Source organism: Papio anubis, chromosome 12 (genome assembly GCF_008728515.1).
Source record: "Papio anubis isolate 15944 chromosome 12, Panubis1.0, whole genome shotgun sequence".
Classification (NCBI taxonomy): domain Eukaryota; kingdom Metazoa; phylum Chordata; class Mammalia; order Primates; family Cercopithecidae; genus Papio; species Papio anubis.
Window position 1 is genome coordinate 19026229 of NC_044987.1, and position 13729 is coordinate 19039957.

At 43.9% G+C, this 13729-nt stretch overlaps 1 protein-coding gene across 7 annotated transcripts in view; it reads left to right on the forward strand.

The window, feature by feature from the left end:
• Positions 1 to 2400: 2400 nt before the first annotated feature.
• The window catches only part of CADM1 (cell adhesion molecule 1), a 332199-nt gene continuing 320870 nt past the window's right edge, over positions 2401 to 13729 (forward strand). For all 7 annotated transcript variants that reach the window (XM_009187346.4, XM_021926578.2, XM_021926580.2 and 4 more), the window contains exon 1: positions 2401 to 2657. In XM_009187346.4, coding sequence (XP_009185610.2) covers positions 2525 to 2657 — 133 coding nt within the window. In that variant the 5' untranslated portion in view covers positions 2401 to 2524. The remainder of the gene's footprint in view (positions 2658 to 13729) is intronic.

Sequence of the window (13729 nt, forward strand, 5' to 3'; positions counted from 1 at the left end):
TATTCATGCATTGTAATGTGAAATTTATTCATTCACTTAACAGATATTTAGAAAGGCACAGTGGTTAATTGCATAGGCTCTTTCTGCAAGTTAGAGACTGTAATCTTAGGGCAGTTACTTAATCTTTCTAATCATGTTTAAAAAATATAAAATGAAAGATAATAATAGTATGCACCTTGGGGATTGTTCCAAGGATTAAATGAGATTTTGCATGTAGAATACTTAAGAAGAATTCAATGAATGCAACAGTAGTAATAATAGTAATGGCAAATAATAATATAACTATGTGCCAGGCTCTGTGTTAGCATTCTTGCCATATAGGACCTGCCTTTATAGTTTACATATCACTTTCAGCATACATATGGTCTTACTTATTTTTTTGGAGACGTAGTTTCACTCTTGTCGCCCAGGCTGGAGTGCAATGACATGATCTCAGCTCACTGCAACTTCCGCCTCCTGGGTTCAAGTCATCCTCCTGCCTCAGCCTGCTGAGTAGCTGGCATTTCAGGTGCATGCCATCATGCCTGGCTAATTTTTGGATTTTTATTAGAGACAGGGTTTCACCATGTTGGCCAGGTTGGTCTCGAATGCCTGACCTCAGGTGATCCATCTGCCTCAGCCTCCCAAAGTGCTAGGATTACAGGCATGAGCCAGCGCACCCGGCCAGCCTTAAATTTTTTATCCCTATTTTGGTGAAATTTTGCTCTCTATTTGGTCTGACCCAGGTACCTCACTGCCAGAGGTAATAAGATCAGGTAGAACTTTGCAGACTGGGCATTATCCTGGCACCCACGTGGTGATGGTTTCCTGTCTCCTGTAGTTCTATTCTCCTGTTGGAGCTTTCCCCACTTCTGAAGGACTGCCTGCAGTTCATGCATCAGGGCCTGTAATTACAGAGCAGAATATCCAGGGCTGTGAAGACCGGGCAGTCTCGAAATTAGTTTATGCATAATGGATAATAGGAGGCTGTTTTTAAGTGTAACTCATTTGGTGGGTTGGCAGATCATGACTTCCTTTTTGATATGTATTATTTATTTATTTTTTAGCAAGATGAGGACAGAAGGCTAGGGAAGTCATTTGGCACAGCTCTTCTAGACTACAGCTCAGACTTAGCAATTTACATTCAGTAATCTCTTGGTCATTTAGCCACAGATAATTTGTCATGGTTTGTTTTAGCTGTTGTGATATTGATATTTATTATGCAAATTGTATTTCCTACATCTTATTGTTCTGCATTCTATGAATACTTAAATTATTATAAACCTTTACACTTAATATGGCTCGTCCTTCAATTTGATGCTTGAGCAACAGAGGGTCAGAGCGCACACGATCTTCTAGAGGGGAAGAAAATAAGTAATTGAAAAGCAGACAAACAAGAGAGCCGGCTGCCTGGTTGAAAAGAAAGCAAAGAGAATTTCAGGGAGGGAGAGTGAGTTCGGAGATGCAAGTCGCCGTAGCAGGAGAGGCTTTCCCAGAGACACGAGAAGCTCTGAGCACCTGTTGGTCCCCGGCTTCCTTTCTAGGAAGGGCTGAGGGCGCAGAGGAGGAGTGAGAGGGTTTGAGCCCCTAAGGAGGAACACGGCAGACCCTGCCTTCACCACACTCCCTGTCCCCAACTCCCACGACCCCCGCTCTTCACCTGAAGCCTTGACTGAATAATTTTTTCCGTTGTTGTGTAATCTTAAATATCTAAAATTACAAATAGTTCATACATATATTCAACACACTCCTATATATTAAAACCAGGGAGGAGACCCTCTACAAGCGGGGGAACCTGAGCATACCCCCCTCGATCTACCTTTCCCGAGATTCTGCCGCAAAGAGACCGACTGGAAAATCTCAGAACCCGACTCTACGGCTGCCTTCTCCAACTATCCCCGAGTCTACCGCTAGGCTGTTGAGCGGGCTCTCCCGCTCCGCCGGACGTGCAAAGCACGCATGCACTTCTCCCAGATTGTTTTGTCAATCCGGGGACCTGCATTCTTACTCTCCACTCCCGCACAGCCCCCGTTCCCAAAGATCTATTCCTTCGGTGCAAGGTGAGTGACGGAAATTTGCAACGTCTGGTTCGCAGGCCAGATGCACTCGGTGTGCGGGACAGAGGACCCTCTAAGGGAGATTCTCCAGTCGTCGGTCTGATACAGCGATTGCTATAAACACTCCTAATAAAGGTGTACAAGAAGCTAGACCCGCCCCCTGGAGCCCGAGTCCTCGCACGCCAGGCGCCCGGGAGAACACTTTTTCCTCGATCCGGGGAAAGCAAAACCGAATTTTAACATAAACATATTTGCATACGCCCCTCCCCTTGGCCCCGCCCCTAGGTGGCGCGGGCGCGCCGCCGAACGCCAGCGCCAGGGGGCGGGGTGGGGGAGGGGGCGAGGCCCTCCGAGAGCCGGGTTGGGCTCGCGGTGCTGTGATTGGTATACCCGGACTCCGCCTCCAGCGCATGTCATTAGCATATCATTAGCTGTCCGCTCGGGCTCCGGAGGCAGCCAACGCCGCCAGTCTGAGGCAGGTGCCCGACATGGCGAGTGCAGTGCTGCCGAGCGGATCCCAGTGTGCGGCGGCAGCGGCGGTGGCGGCGGCGGCGGCGCCTCCCGGGCTCCGGCTCCGGCTTCTGCTGTTGCTCTTCTCCGCCGCGGCACTGATCCCCACAGGTAGGTGTGGGCACCGGCCGGTTGGCCCCTGAATCTCCCAAGGCACCCCAGTAGCCGTAGCCACAGAGGGGGGAAACGTTTCCATGACAACCTCCCCCCACTTCCTAAATCCGAAGCGGAGGGAGTGTAGAGAGGAAACTCAGGGCTGAGAGGGAAGGGGCTGAGGGGAATCTGTGAGCCCCTTCTACCCTGCCCGGCTGAGTGTGAATGAGAGTCCCCAGGGATGGCTGCACCCACACCTTCTCTACCCGGCTTTGCGCGGGGTGCAGCGTGGAGTGAGAATGGGGGGCCCGGGGGCTGTAAAGCATGGGGGAAGGGGATGAATCGCAGACAACCTCAACCCTTCCGGACCCTCCTAAACTCGCCGTTGTCCCCGTAACTTGCAGGTCCTCCCACCTCCCAGGGCTGCCCATTCGCCCCCACCTCTCCAGAGGGCCCCCCCTAGTTCTCCATCCCCGAAGCCTCCCGGTGGCTGACTCCCAGCAGCCGGCGGCGTGATTTCTCCCCGGTCCCCAGGACATCCCCAGACTTCTCTGATCTCCCTTGCCCCTTCCCCCCACGCGCTCTGCCTTTCTCCCCTGTCCCCAAATTGCACGCCTCTCGTGTTTCCCTCCGGCAGATCGAAGCCCTCCGCCCCCTCGGCTCCGCTGCGGGTCTTTTTGGCCTGGCTCCAGGCGGGGAAAGTTCCCCGGCCCGGCCCCGCGGGGGGGCGGCCGCTGTCGCCGCCTCTGCGGGAAGGCACCGGGAGCCCGCAGCCCGCCCGCCCCACAGCGTCCTCTGCCACGAGTGGGGACACGGGATTTCCCGGCTGCCCGTTCTTTCCGCGGCCCGAGGGTGGCGGAGGGGGCGTCGCGGCCTCTGCGGCCAGGCGGGCACCCTGCGGGCCTCCGCGCGCCCCCTGCGTGAAGAGCATTCTTGGGAATTTGCCCAGGGGCGGCTCTGCACGCCCGGTGCCTTCCCTGAAGACGCCGAGCACTCGGCTGTAGCCCGATGTGTGGCTGCCCGTGTGCCGGGCGCGTTGGCGCGGTCGGGAAAGAAGAGGGCAGTGTTTGCTTTTGCTAACAAAAGGGAGCCGGAGCTCTTCCCCAGCGGAGAGGCCGGCCGTGCTGCACCCAGCCTCCCTTCCCGCCACCTCGCCGCGCTCGGCAGCCGCGCGGCGTCCCCTAGCCCCTGCTGCAGGCTCCAGGCGGGCGCCAGGACCGAGTGGTACGGGGCCGCGGGGGCGAGCGGCGATGCAGGAGGGGATGCAGCAGGGCTCTGAGCCTGCAAAGCCCCTCCTTGCAGCTCCAGAGCTGCAGGACCCGGGAGCAACAAGTGGCGGAGGACGCCGAGAGCTCAGCCCCCACCTGCGGAGCCCCAGGCCCGGACGGGCACAGCGTTGGGGCCACCGTGCAGCTTCGGGGGCGCCTGTCCGCTTGGGCTGTGCCTTTTGTTTACACGCTAGAGGACACACAGTTATGTAAACACCGCAGGAGACACGCTGTAGGAGACGGGGGATGTGTGGGGGTGCTAGCTTGAGATTTGGGGGACGCCAGGTTGGCTGCTTGCCCCCAAATAGGCTTGGAAAGGAGCTCGGCTTGGGGAACCTATTGGGGGGCGTCTGGCAGCAGCGTCAATTCCAGCGCTGACGATTTTTTCTTCCATGCCACTGTCTCCGGGTGTTGTTTATGTATTTTTCCTCTGTGAATTCTTAATTTATGAGTTACGAGATAATTGGGTTCAGCCGATGCCAGTGTGGTTACAACTTCATTTCAGGTGATGCCTCTGACTGGATGGGTTCAATAAAATGTTCCTGAAAGAGATCCCTCGTGCTGCTGCATTGTAAAAAGCGCCAGTGTCAGTTAAACGTGAGCGTGAGTAAAGGCTCGGTAACTGGCGCATAATAGAGGCAACAATAGACTTGTATTGGCTGCACAAAAAAAAAAAAAAAAAGGGGGGGGGGGGGGGAAAACTGTGGTCGGGGATATTGCCTTTTGACTAAAAATGGGAGTCGTGCAATGACGCTTGGCAACGGAGTAGGATTAGATTATGCCTCCCCTGTCAAGACTGCTCATTGAAGGCATCGGATAGTAGCAACGGTACTATATTTGTAACTATCTCGCGGTGAGAAGTTGCCTTCCCTGCGAGGGATATATGCTGACTTAGGAGCGGTCTGGAACTCAACCGTGCATGTCAAAGCTACATGAAAATTCTGTTGCCAGTTACCATGGAAGCAGCTTCTTGCTCTTGTGTACATCCCTGTTTGTATGCTGGTTATCAGATTGTGTTCAAATTAGAAAGTAATTGGGTTTGATTTGTAGTGAGGGGATGAGATGACTTTCTTAATTTTTTTTCTCTTAATGCATATATATTTCGTGGTGAGTTCGAGAGGAGGTCTTGGCTCATTGCGGGGTCCCATACCCCAGGGGTAAATTTCAGGTGGGCACTAAGGGACTTTTCCTCCTCAGTTCTGTTAGTTTAAGCTTTCTCAGAGGCCTCCAGTTCCCACTCCCAGGGTTAAAGAAACCTGTTGGTGCATCTAACTTCATTAGGCTTGTTTGATTTACATCCTTGCTGGGAAAGCGAATTAGGACCATGGTGCCTGGGTCCTGGTTCTGTTTTCTCCTGTAACAAGCCATCCATCCCCCGCAGAAAATCTCCTCTCATTTCTCCTGTGATGTTTGGATGAAATGGATGTTAATGAAATGCAGCAAAAATGGGTTTGCTTAAGCTCACTCCACAGTGTTAATCACGCCTGTTACGTTAAGGTGTATGCATGATGTTGTTTTTGTTCCCGAGTGAACCAGTAGCTGATCACCCGCCTCTTATCATTTTCAGGATTACAGAAGATGGCTGGTGGGTGGGGGTTTTATGGTGGTGATGGGAAGGAGGGGGGCTGAGTTTTGCTTGCTATGGCCTGTTGAGGCTTGCAAACCGGGGATAGAGACTTTACAAAAGTGCCGCCCTGTTATTGTTGCCTTTCCCTGCATCAAATTGAATAGCCGCAGGAGGGACTTGCACTTGTCTGTGATAGATTTGATAAAATATCCCTCATTAATGCCACTTTATATTTACAGTGTGTCACTGGAGACGCACAAGGCTTCATTTAGTGACTTGTGTGACGAGACAAGCTTGCATTATTTGCCTGGGACGTTTTGGAGGAACAAGAGACCCATTGAGCAATCTTTTGAAATGAACAAATACGAAAAAGGGGGGAATAAAAGAGCAGGCAGTTCTCTGGAACAAAGAGCTTTATTCATATGGATGTTGTACATGCTTTATCCAGTTTTCCCCAATGGCCCTCCTGGTAAAGGGGAGTGGGACAGGGAAGACGCCAACAGGCAGGACACTTTCGTTTCCTCTCTCACTTCCTGACTTCATATTCTTATCGGAGTTGGTCCCCGGCTCACTGCCTGCTCATCTCTCTCCACACTCTCTAAAATCCCAGAAGGTAACGGGTTCCTGGGTCTCAAAGAGAGATTGTGAAATCCTTTCTCCCAGCTCTAAATTTCAACAGAAGACAATGCCAGCTACCTGTTGAGGTTGATGTCGTTGGAGGATATATTGGTTGAAGGGAAAGAGATGTCACTTTTCTATGACATGTGTCAAGAAGTGGTTGATAGTGAATGTCAGATTGGTAAGATGTCTTACAATTATAACATTAGCCTTACTATTTATTTGGAAAGAAATGCTGTGAAAACCAACATCCAAAAATTGTATTCTTACTGATGGTGCTTTTGGAGTTTTTAGTGACTTTTTCGCACATCTGGTACATTTTAGTCTCATACATAAGTGAATTTTTATTATCCCTTGGCCTATATTGCTAAATGATTTTTTAGGCTTTAAAAATTGATAAGATTGCTATGAATATAAACTGTCTCATTCTCTTGGGGTTTCTGTACGTGACGTTTTAATGCCTAATTGGTCACTTAGAATTTACATTTTAAAAATGATTGTGTGTGTGTGCGTGTGTGTGTATGTTTTTAGCAAAAGGTGCATTTTAATGTGGGGAATCTCTTAAATTGGGCCAACCTAATCAATACTATAATTTGAATGGAAATTTACCAGCAGATGAAGAAAATTCAAAATGAATTCAAAGGATTCAAATGCTGTATATTTTTCTTGGGAAGAATAGTTCTGACCATTATGCTGGGCATTTTTAACTGAAAATCCAGCACAGAAAGGAGAAATCACACAGCGACATCTGTTGCAGAATTGAAAATTTGCTGCTTTGAGTTGGAAGCAATTAGTCCCATATAAGCACCTAATGGTATCTGTGTGTGTGTGTGTGTATGTATAAGCACTGATACAAATACATACATATACATACTTATGTATACATATATGTGTACAGTATATAAAAACTTGCCCATATACAATATTCATGTTAACATTAAAAATTATTTCATAGAAAATGTAACATTTTGGGACTAAAGCTGTTTTTAGAAATATTACCTTTTGAGGAATTAGAGATTCTTATAATCATGGAATTTTGGGGAGGGGAAAGATACTAGAAATCATCTGGTGAAATCCCATTTTGAAGTAAAGTAGCCGAAGGCCAGGGAGGGAAGAACATTACTCTGCAGTTGAACTGAGGCTAGGTTAGCGACGGATCCTGGATGGGGACAGGTCCCTTGATGTCCAGGCAGTGGACCTTCTGTTCCGCCTCCTGGCAAGGATGCCTGGTCAGAGATACGGATCATGAATAGACACTATCTTGGCTAAAAATATTTTGTATTTTGAAGGCAGCAAGATTAATTGTTGCTCTAGGTAATAAACCCATGGATCAGAGGAGTGACCTCTGGGAAGAAAGGACCAGTTCTTGGTAATGTTGTCTTTGGTGTTGACAAATGATCCCGAAACCTCTGGAATTTATTTGGCAGCCGCAACAGAAATGTCATCCAAAGCACCTTCGCAGGGGAGAAATCTGGATTTGTGTCATTGGAATAAGTCTGATACACAAAAACCAGGCTTCGGAAGGCTCAGATTAGATTTTTACAGTTTTTTATTTGTCTTTTCAAGGATTAATATTAGCAGTAGAACTGGTTCTGTATAACTAAGGAAAAAGGGAAATGTTTTAAAGTCAAGAACAAGAACATAGCTTGATTTTCTTACCAGGCACTTGCCTCTTTTCATGAAGCCAAGAAAAAGCTGAGAATTTTTTTTGTTGTTTTTTAAAGAACAAAAATGTTTTATTTTTGAAGGATGACTTTTTTTTTTTTTTACATTGATCAGATTTTTCTTTTTTCCCATTTTATTATGGAAAATTTAAAATATAAACAAAGTGGAAAGAATACCATATTTAACCATCATGCAAATCACCCAGTTTCAATAATTATCCACCCCGGTCACTCTGTTCCCCCTGTGCATCCTCCTTTCCTCAGATTACTTTAAATAAATCCTGAATATCCCGTCATTTCTTCCATAATTACTTTTAGAATGATTTCTAAGATACAGCCCCTCTTTTTCCATTCCTCATCCCAGTATTATTATCTGACCATACGCATAGTATTCTCACCTGGATGCACCAAATTTTTGCTTTACCTTACTGAGGAAGAGAGAATGAAGGTTTGTTGCAGTTGGTGAAAGCAAAGGCAGAGACCAGAGAAGCTACAGCACGATTATTGCTTCCACTGAGGAGACCTTCTCATATGGTTTGGTTTATTTTGAGCAAGATTTTGTTTGGATCGGATAAGATGAGTTTTATTGTTGTGCAAATACAGTTGTGTAAATATGCAGTAATTGTAGTTAGTCCTTCAACTGTGGTATGCGCTGGAAAGCACCCTTGGCGAGATTGGCCATTTCCATTTGTTCCCATAATGAATACCCTCCATGTGAGGACTTCTGTAGGAAAGGCTCATGTTAGTTTGATGACTGTGAGATACCCCATTTGTATATTTATCTTTAAAGGCCTCCATGGTATAAATACCTTTGCATTTTGTGGATATATTGCTTAAAATAAAAATGTCTCTTCCTATTGCGAACTGGCTAAGTGCTAATTTCAGCCTGCTATTCTGTAACTGAAGTGATCACAAAATGCCTTCTTTGGTGTGGGAAACTCATACATCAAGCTGTAAGTATGTGGGCCTTATTTTTGTGGGATGGTGGTGAAGGATGGTGGGGAGAGAAAACGTTACTACCTTTCCTTCTAAATATTTGCTCCATTGATTTAAAATGTGAATTTTAAATTTCAGCTAGAAATGTTGGAATGCTTCAGTGTTAATTTCTTAAAGTCTTTGGTTTTTCTGAAAATTGTTCCATTTTCCAAGGTTCATGAAATGTGAGGTTTTTTTTTTTTTTTTTTTTTGAGACTCTCAAAAATCTGATTAAATGTGGACTATAAATCTGAAGCATTTAACATTTGGTTTTTTTGTTTCCAGACAAACAGGGAATTATGCATGAGATGATTTTGAGGGGTCCGAATGGCCCTGGCCAGGTGAAAACCTGCCCCCTGCACCGCCCCCTCTGAGTTGACCAGGGCACAAGAAAAGCACAAAGGAATGCCTACATTCACGGTTTGGGGAGTGCCACCAAAATCGAATAAAAAGCCTTAGCTTGGAAACCATCAATGAAGGAAGGAACCCACTGGAATGTTTGTAATTACAAGTGGCACCTCCTTGTTTAAATTTCAGAAGCCACAGTTTCTTTTTCAGAGATTTAAATTGCAGGCTCTAGCCAGCAGCTGCTGTTGTGGTTAATGGGCAGTTTCTCTTTGAACTTCCTTCCAGTGCTGATTCTCAAAAGCTTTGGTGCAGTTGGCCTTGATCTAGGGTTAGAAAAAAGGGTGATGTAGGTATTTATACACATGCACAGCTCAGATGACATGTGGCCTTTGTTATTACTCAAAAGAAACTTGGTGTTAAGGTTGAGAAAAGCCCAGCACTGAGAAAAACCTGTTATGACTGACAGGTGTCTTGACTGAGGTGATTATCTTAAGGGAGATAAGGTGGGAGAAATTTTTTCTTTTAGTAGATGTTTTACTGGAATATAGACATTTGACCCAACATTTTGATCTAGGTATTTGAGAAATGTTAAATAGGCTTGAAATGAAAGAGCTGTGATATATATTTAAATGCTACTCAGTGTTTGAAGTTGATATTCCAGTGACATAGACTTTTAAAAATGCCTAGAATAAGTATCTGGCTCTTGGCAGACTTCCTTGGAAAGGTAGGTGCTCTGATTCCTCGTCGGCTGTCCAGCACTGGACTGCTGTGTCTAGTTGGAATTGAGTTATGCTGTCCCTAGAGGAGGTGGAAAGAATCTGCCTGAAAACAAAGGGTTCTCCAGTTCCCTGACTCCCATTGTCTGTGCCATATCTCCACTTGGCTGGGATTAACCTAAAAGTTAACGTTTAAAAAATTTGAACCTTTTATCTTTTTGCAGTAGGTATCAACTTTTCTCAAAGTCTCCATTATTACAAATGACACCATCGGCATCCTGGTCTCCAAGGCCCCTAAATTTGGAGTCTTTTTTCCCCTCCTTAGCTTTCCTGCTTGCACTGAAATAAAATGGGGCTGATTGTTTCTAAGTGACATTCTCTGGAAACATCAGTGCCCTCTCCAAACTGTGTTTTGCTAACAGGAGACTCCTAGTCAGTTCCTCCTACCCTAGTCCTCTGCTAGCTACTGCAGTTCTAATTCTTTTCAGGACAGGATCTAACATTTCCCGTTCAGAAACCTAATCTCACATTCTTACTTCTTGCATCAGATTCAGACTGCACACTGTTTTGTCTTTAGGTTGTTCTTCCTCAATTGCTCTCCCACTCCCTCTCTAATTGCCCTCATTTCTTATTACTTTTCAGCTTAATCCTGATGGGACTGGAAGACTGATGATTCTCCAGTGAAACTGAGGAAGACAGTGGTTCTGCCTATCAGCATTCAGCTGGTTACCTTTGCATAAAATACTCTCTTTATCTTTTTTCCCTTAACTGTCTATCTTGGTTTGTAGGTGTAGGATGGCTGATTTCTCTTTGTCTACATTGAGAATAAACACTTTCCTTTTACATCTTTCATTTTAACTAACACATACTTACCTAAAATGTACCTCAACCCACATGTTTCTTTTTTGACTTCACAGGTCTATACATGATTCTGTTTCTTGAGGCTAAGCCAAAATGTGTTGATAGTATGGCCATGCTTTTCATGAAAATTTAAAACTTTAGATTGTTGAAAATGCATTGTCTTCATTTGGTAGTTTGTATTTGAATATGGGGATTTACTACGGCATCAAAATGGGGTAATTGACTAAACAAATTACAAGCTGTCAAAGTAAGACTTACAGACAAAAAGTGAAGTCCTTTAGAAGTAGGAAGACTTTTTAAGGGTCACAGTCAGAGGGCCTCATGTGGAACTGCTGACTTGGGTGAATGAGATTGGCTCCTCTGAAGATGATCCAAGAGATACCACCACCTTAGAGGAGTATTTGGTGCTTGTGTCTGGTGTGTGTAGTTACCTAGTTACCGGAAAGAAATAAATAAATACAATACAATAAAATAAATCCTAAAAAATCTACCCAAAGAAATGGAAGGGAAGTGCTTTAAAACCCAGGCCTTTACTAGCTAGCGTTTTCAACACGTTTGTCTTTGGGAGCAGAGCTGCCTAACTAAACAAAGAAGTTACCGTCATCAGTCACTGCCAGGCCAGCGTTGGGGCAAGTCTAGGAATTTGGTTGAATTTTGGTAGATAACATAGAGGGTGGATTATCACTGGCTCAAGAAACAAAAAAATGAAACCTTTCTTTCTCAGTCTACCTGCTAAATTTGTTATCGTAAGGATCTTTTCAAAGCCTTTATCTGGGAACAATTTCTGCCAGAGTTCTTCCCTTCCTTTTTTCCTGGCCTGGCACCCTTCCCTTCAGAGTTCAGTTCTTGCTAGTAGAAAAAGGCTAGGCGGCATGATAATACAGTGATTTAAAAAGTTGATTATCTTGAAGTATTTTGGGACAGTTTTGGGGAATAGGTTGTATGTCAAACTGTGGTATTTATTTATTTGGTTCTTTGCTGAATATGCTTGTATAAATCCAGCCTCCTGGATGTTACAAGGCATCCCATTGATTTCTTCTTTCGAATAAAAAAGGAGCATTGCTTCATTTTTCTTGCAGAAACCATTATTTAAACAATGAAAACTTCAAAGATAGGGAGAAAAAAACCAAGTTAATTTAGTACTAAATTACTGCTCAAATGGTTTTATCTTTTAAAAGGTTCAAGTAGAGATTAGCTTAAATAACACTGAATTTCACTTTTCCTTGTGCATACATATCTTGTGAGCAAACTTCATTGTGAAGAGCCCTCTGTCTTCTTTAGTTTTGTTAGTAATCACATAATTGCTAGTTGCTGTTTATTTCCCTTTCCTGAAGCAAATCTCTCCATCTCTGGGCCAGGTTTGCAAGGGTAATACCCAGTTAAGGTTACAGGATAGTAAAACCAAGTACTTTAATCAAACTGCTTACTTTACAAGATGGCAAAAATAAAATAAAGTAATATATATGAACACTCTTAAGTAGGAAGTGTTTTCTACCTATTTACCTGTCTCTGTTTATCAATCACTTTTATTAAAACAGCAATACCTAGAGGTGGGTGTTATATCTCTGGCTACAGCTAATAATAATAACTTTTGTAAATCTTACACATGTTAGGGAATACTGAAAAAAATACTGTGTAAAAAGGATTAATTCAGGATGTACTCAGTCATCTCTAAGGTGAAACTGAAGAGTACTGTGACAGCAAGATCCCACCTGGAGTTGAATGTTTTTTTGATAAGTGAATGGAATTATCTTGTAATCTTGGAGAAACTGACAATGATTATAATCTCTAATTGCTGGGTCTTCTAACACAGAAAGGACATTATTGTTTTATGCAGTTTTCTATATTTTATATACTATGTTTAATAAAGAAATGGTGTTTCTGTAGCTAACCCGTAAGACATTTGGTAGAAAAATGAACATTTAAAAATGACTTTAAAATTGAGTATCTGCTTTTATATCAGGCACTGTGTTAGGTTCATCTTTGTCTTTCAGAAGGTTCTAGTCTATTTTTCCCTCAACCTTTATTTCAAAAAATTTCAAAACCACAGGCAACTTGAAAGAAGAGTACAATGAATACTTGTATTTACTTTACCTAAATCCATCAACTGTTAACATTTTCCCCATTTGCTTTCTCTCTCTCTCTCTCTTCTACATAATGTATACACCCATACTCATCTTTTTTCTTCCCTAAGCCACATGAAAGCACATTGCATCATGATGAATACTTCAGCATGTAGCTCCTAAGAATAAAGACATTTTCCTGGGCACACGCAATACCATTATTACATTAAAATTATCTAGTCCATGTTCAAATTTCCCCAATTACTTTGTTCTCTCTGCTGCAGAATCTATCAGAGATCACACACTGCATATGGTCTCTAGTCTCTTTTAATCTAGAACCATTACCCTGCTTGCCACCTGTTTTTTCTTTAAGGAGTTTTTAAGGGGTGTCTTTTATGGCATTGACATTTTGATGAATCCACCTGCTGTTTTGTAGAATGTTCTGCAGTTCTACAAATTGTTTGATCCTTTCCTCATGGTTCAGTTCAGATTAAACATCTTTTGCAAGAACCCTGTATAGCTGATACTGCCAACTTTCTTGTAACATTGCCTCAAGAGGGACATAATATCAGGTTGCCCTATTACTAGTTTGATCCCTTGGTTCAAGATATACATTTAGTTACTGAATGTAGGTGAATTTATAGAGTTCTCCATATTTGTCCTTTTATAATTAATAAGTAACGTTGTGCATACATATCTTGTGAACAAACTTCATTGTGAAGAGCCCTCTGTCTTCTTTAGTTTCAAGCCTGAAGATCTTGTTCTCTAATGGCGCTTTACTTAATGGATTGAGGAGCATTGATAAACCTTGTCTGAATCAAATATGTCAGTGGTTACAAAACTGTGATTTTCTAATTCTCTAATTCCTCTACTTGGGTAGAGGCATTTCTGAATAAAGAAGAGCTTGCCTTCCCTACTCTTCTCTCTCTCTGTTTTTATTTATTTATTTATTTTTTTAGAAAATTACAATGGGTTCAGTGTGGTGTGATTTGGCCAGTGGGAACCCCTTC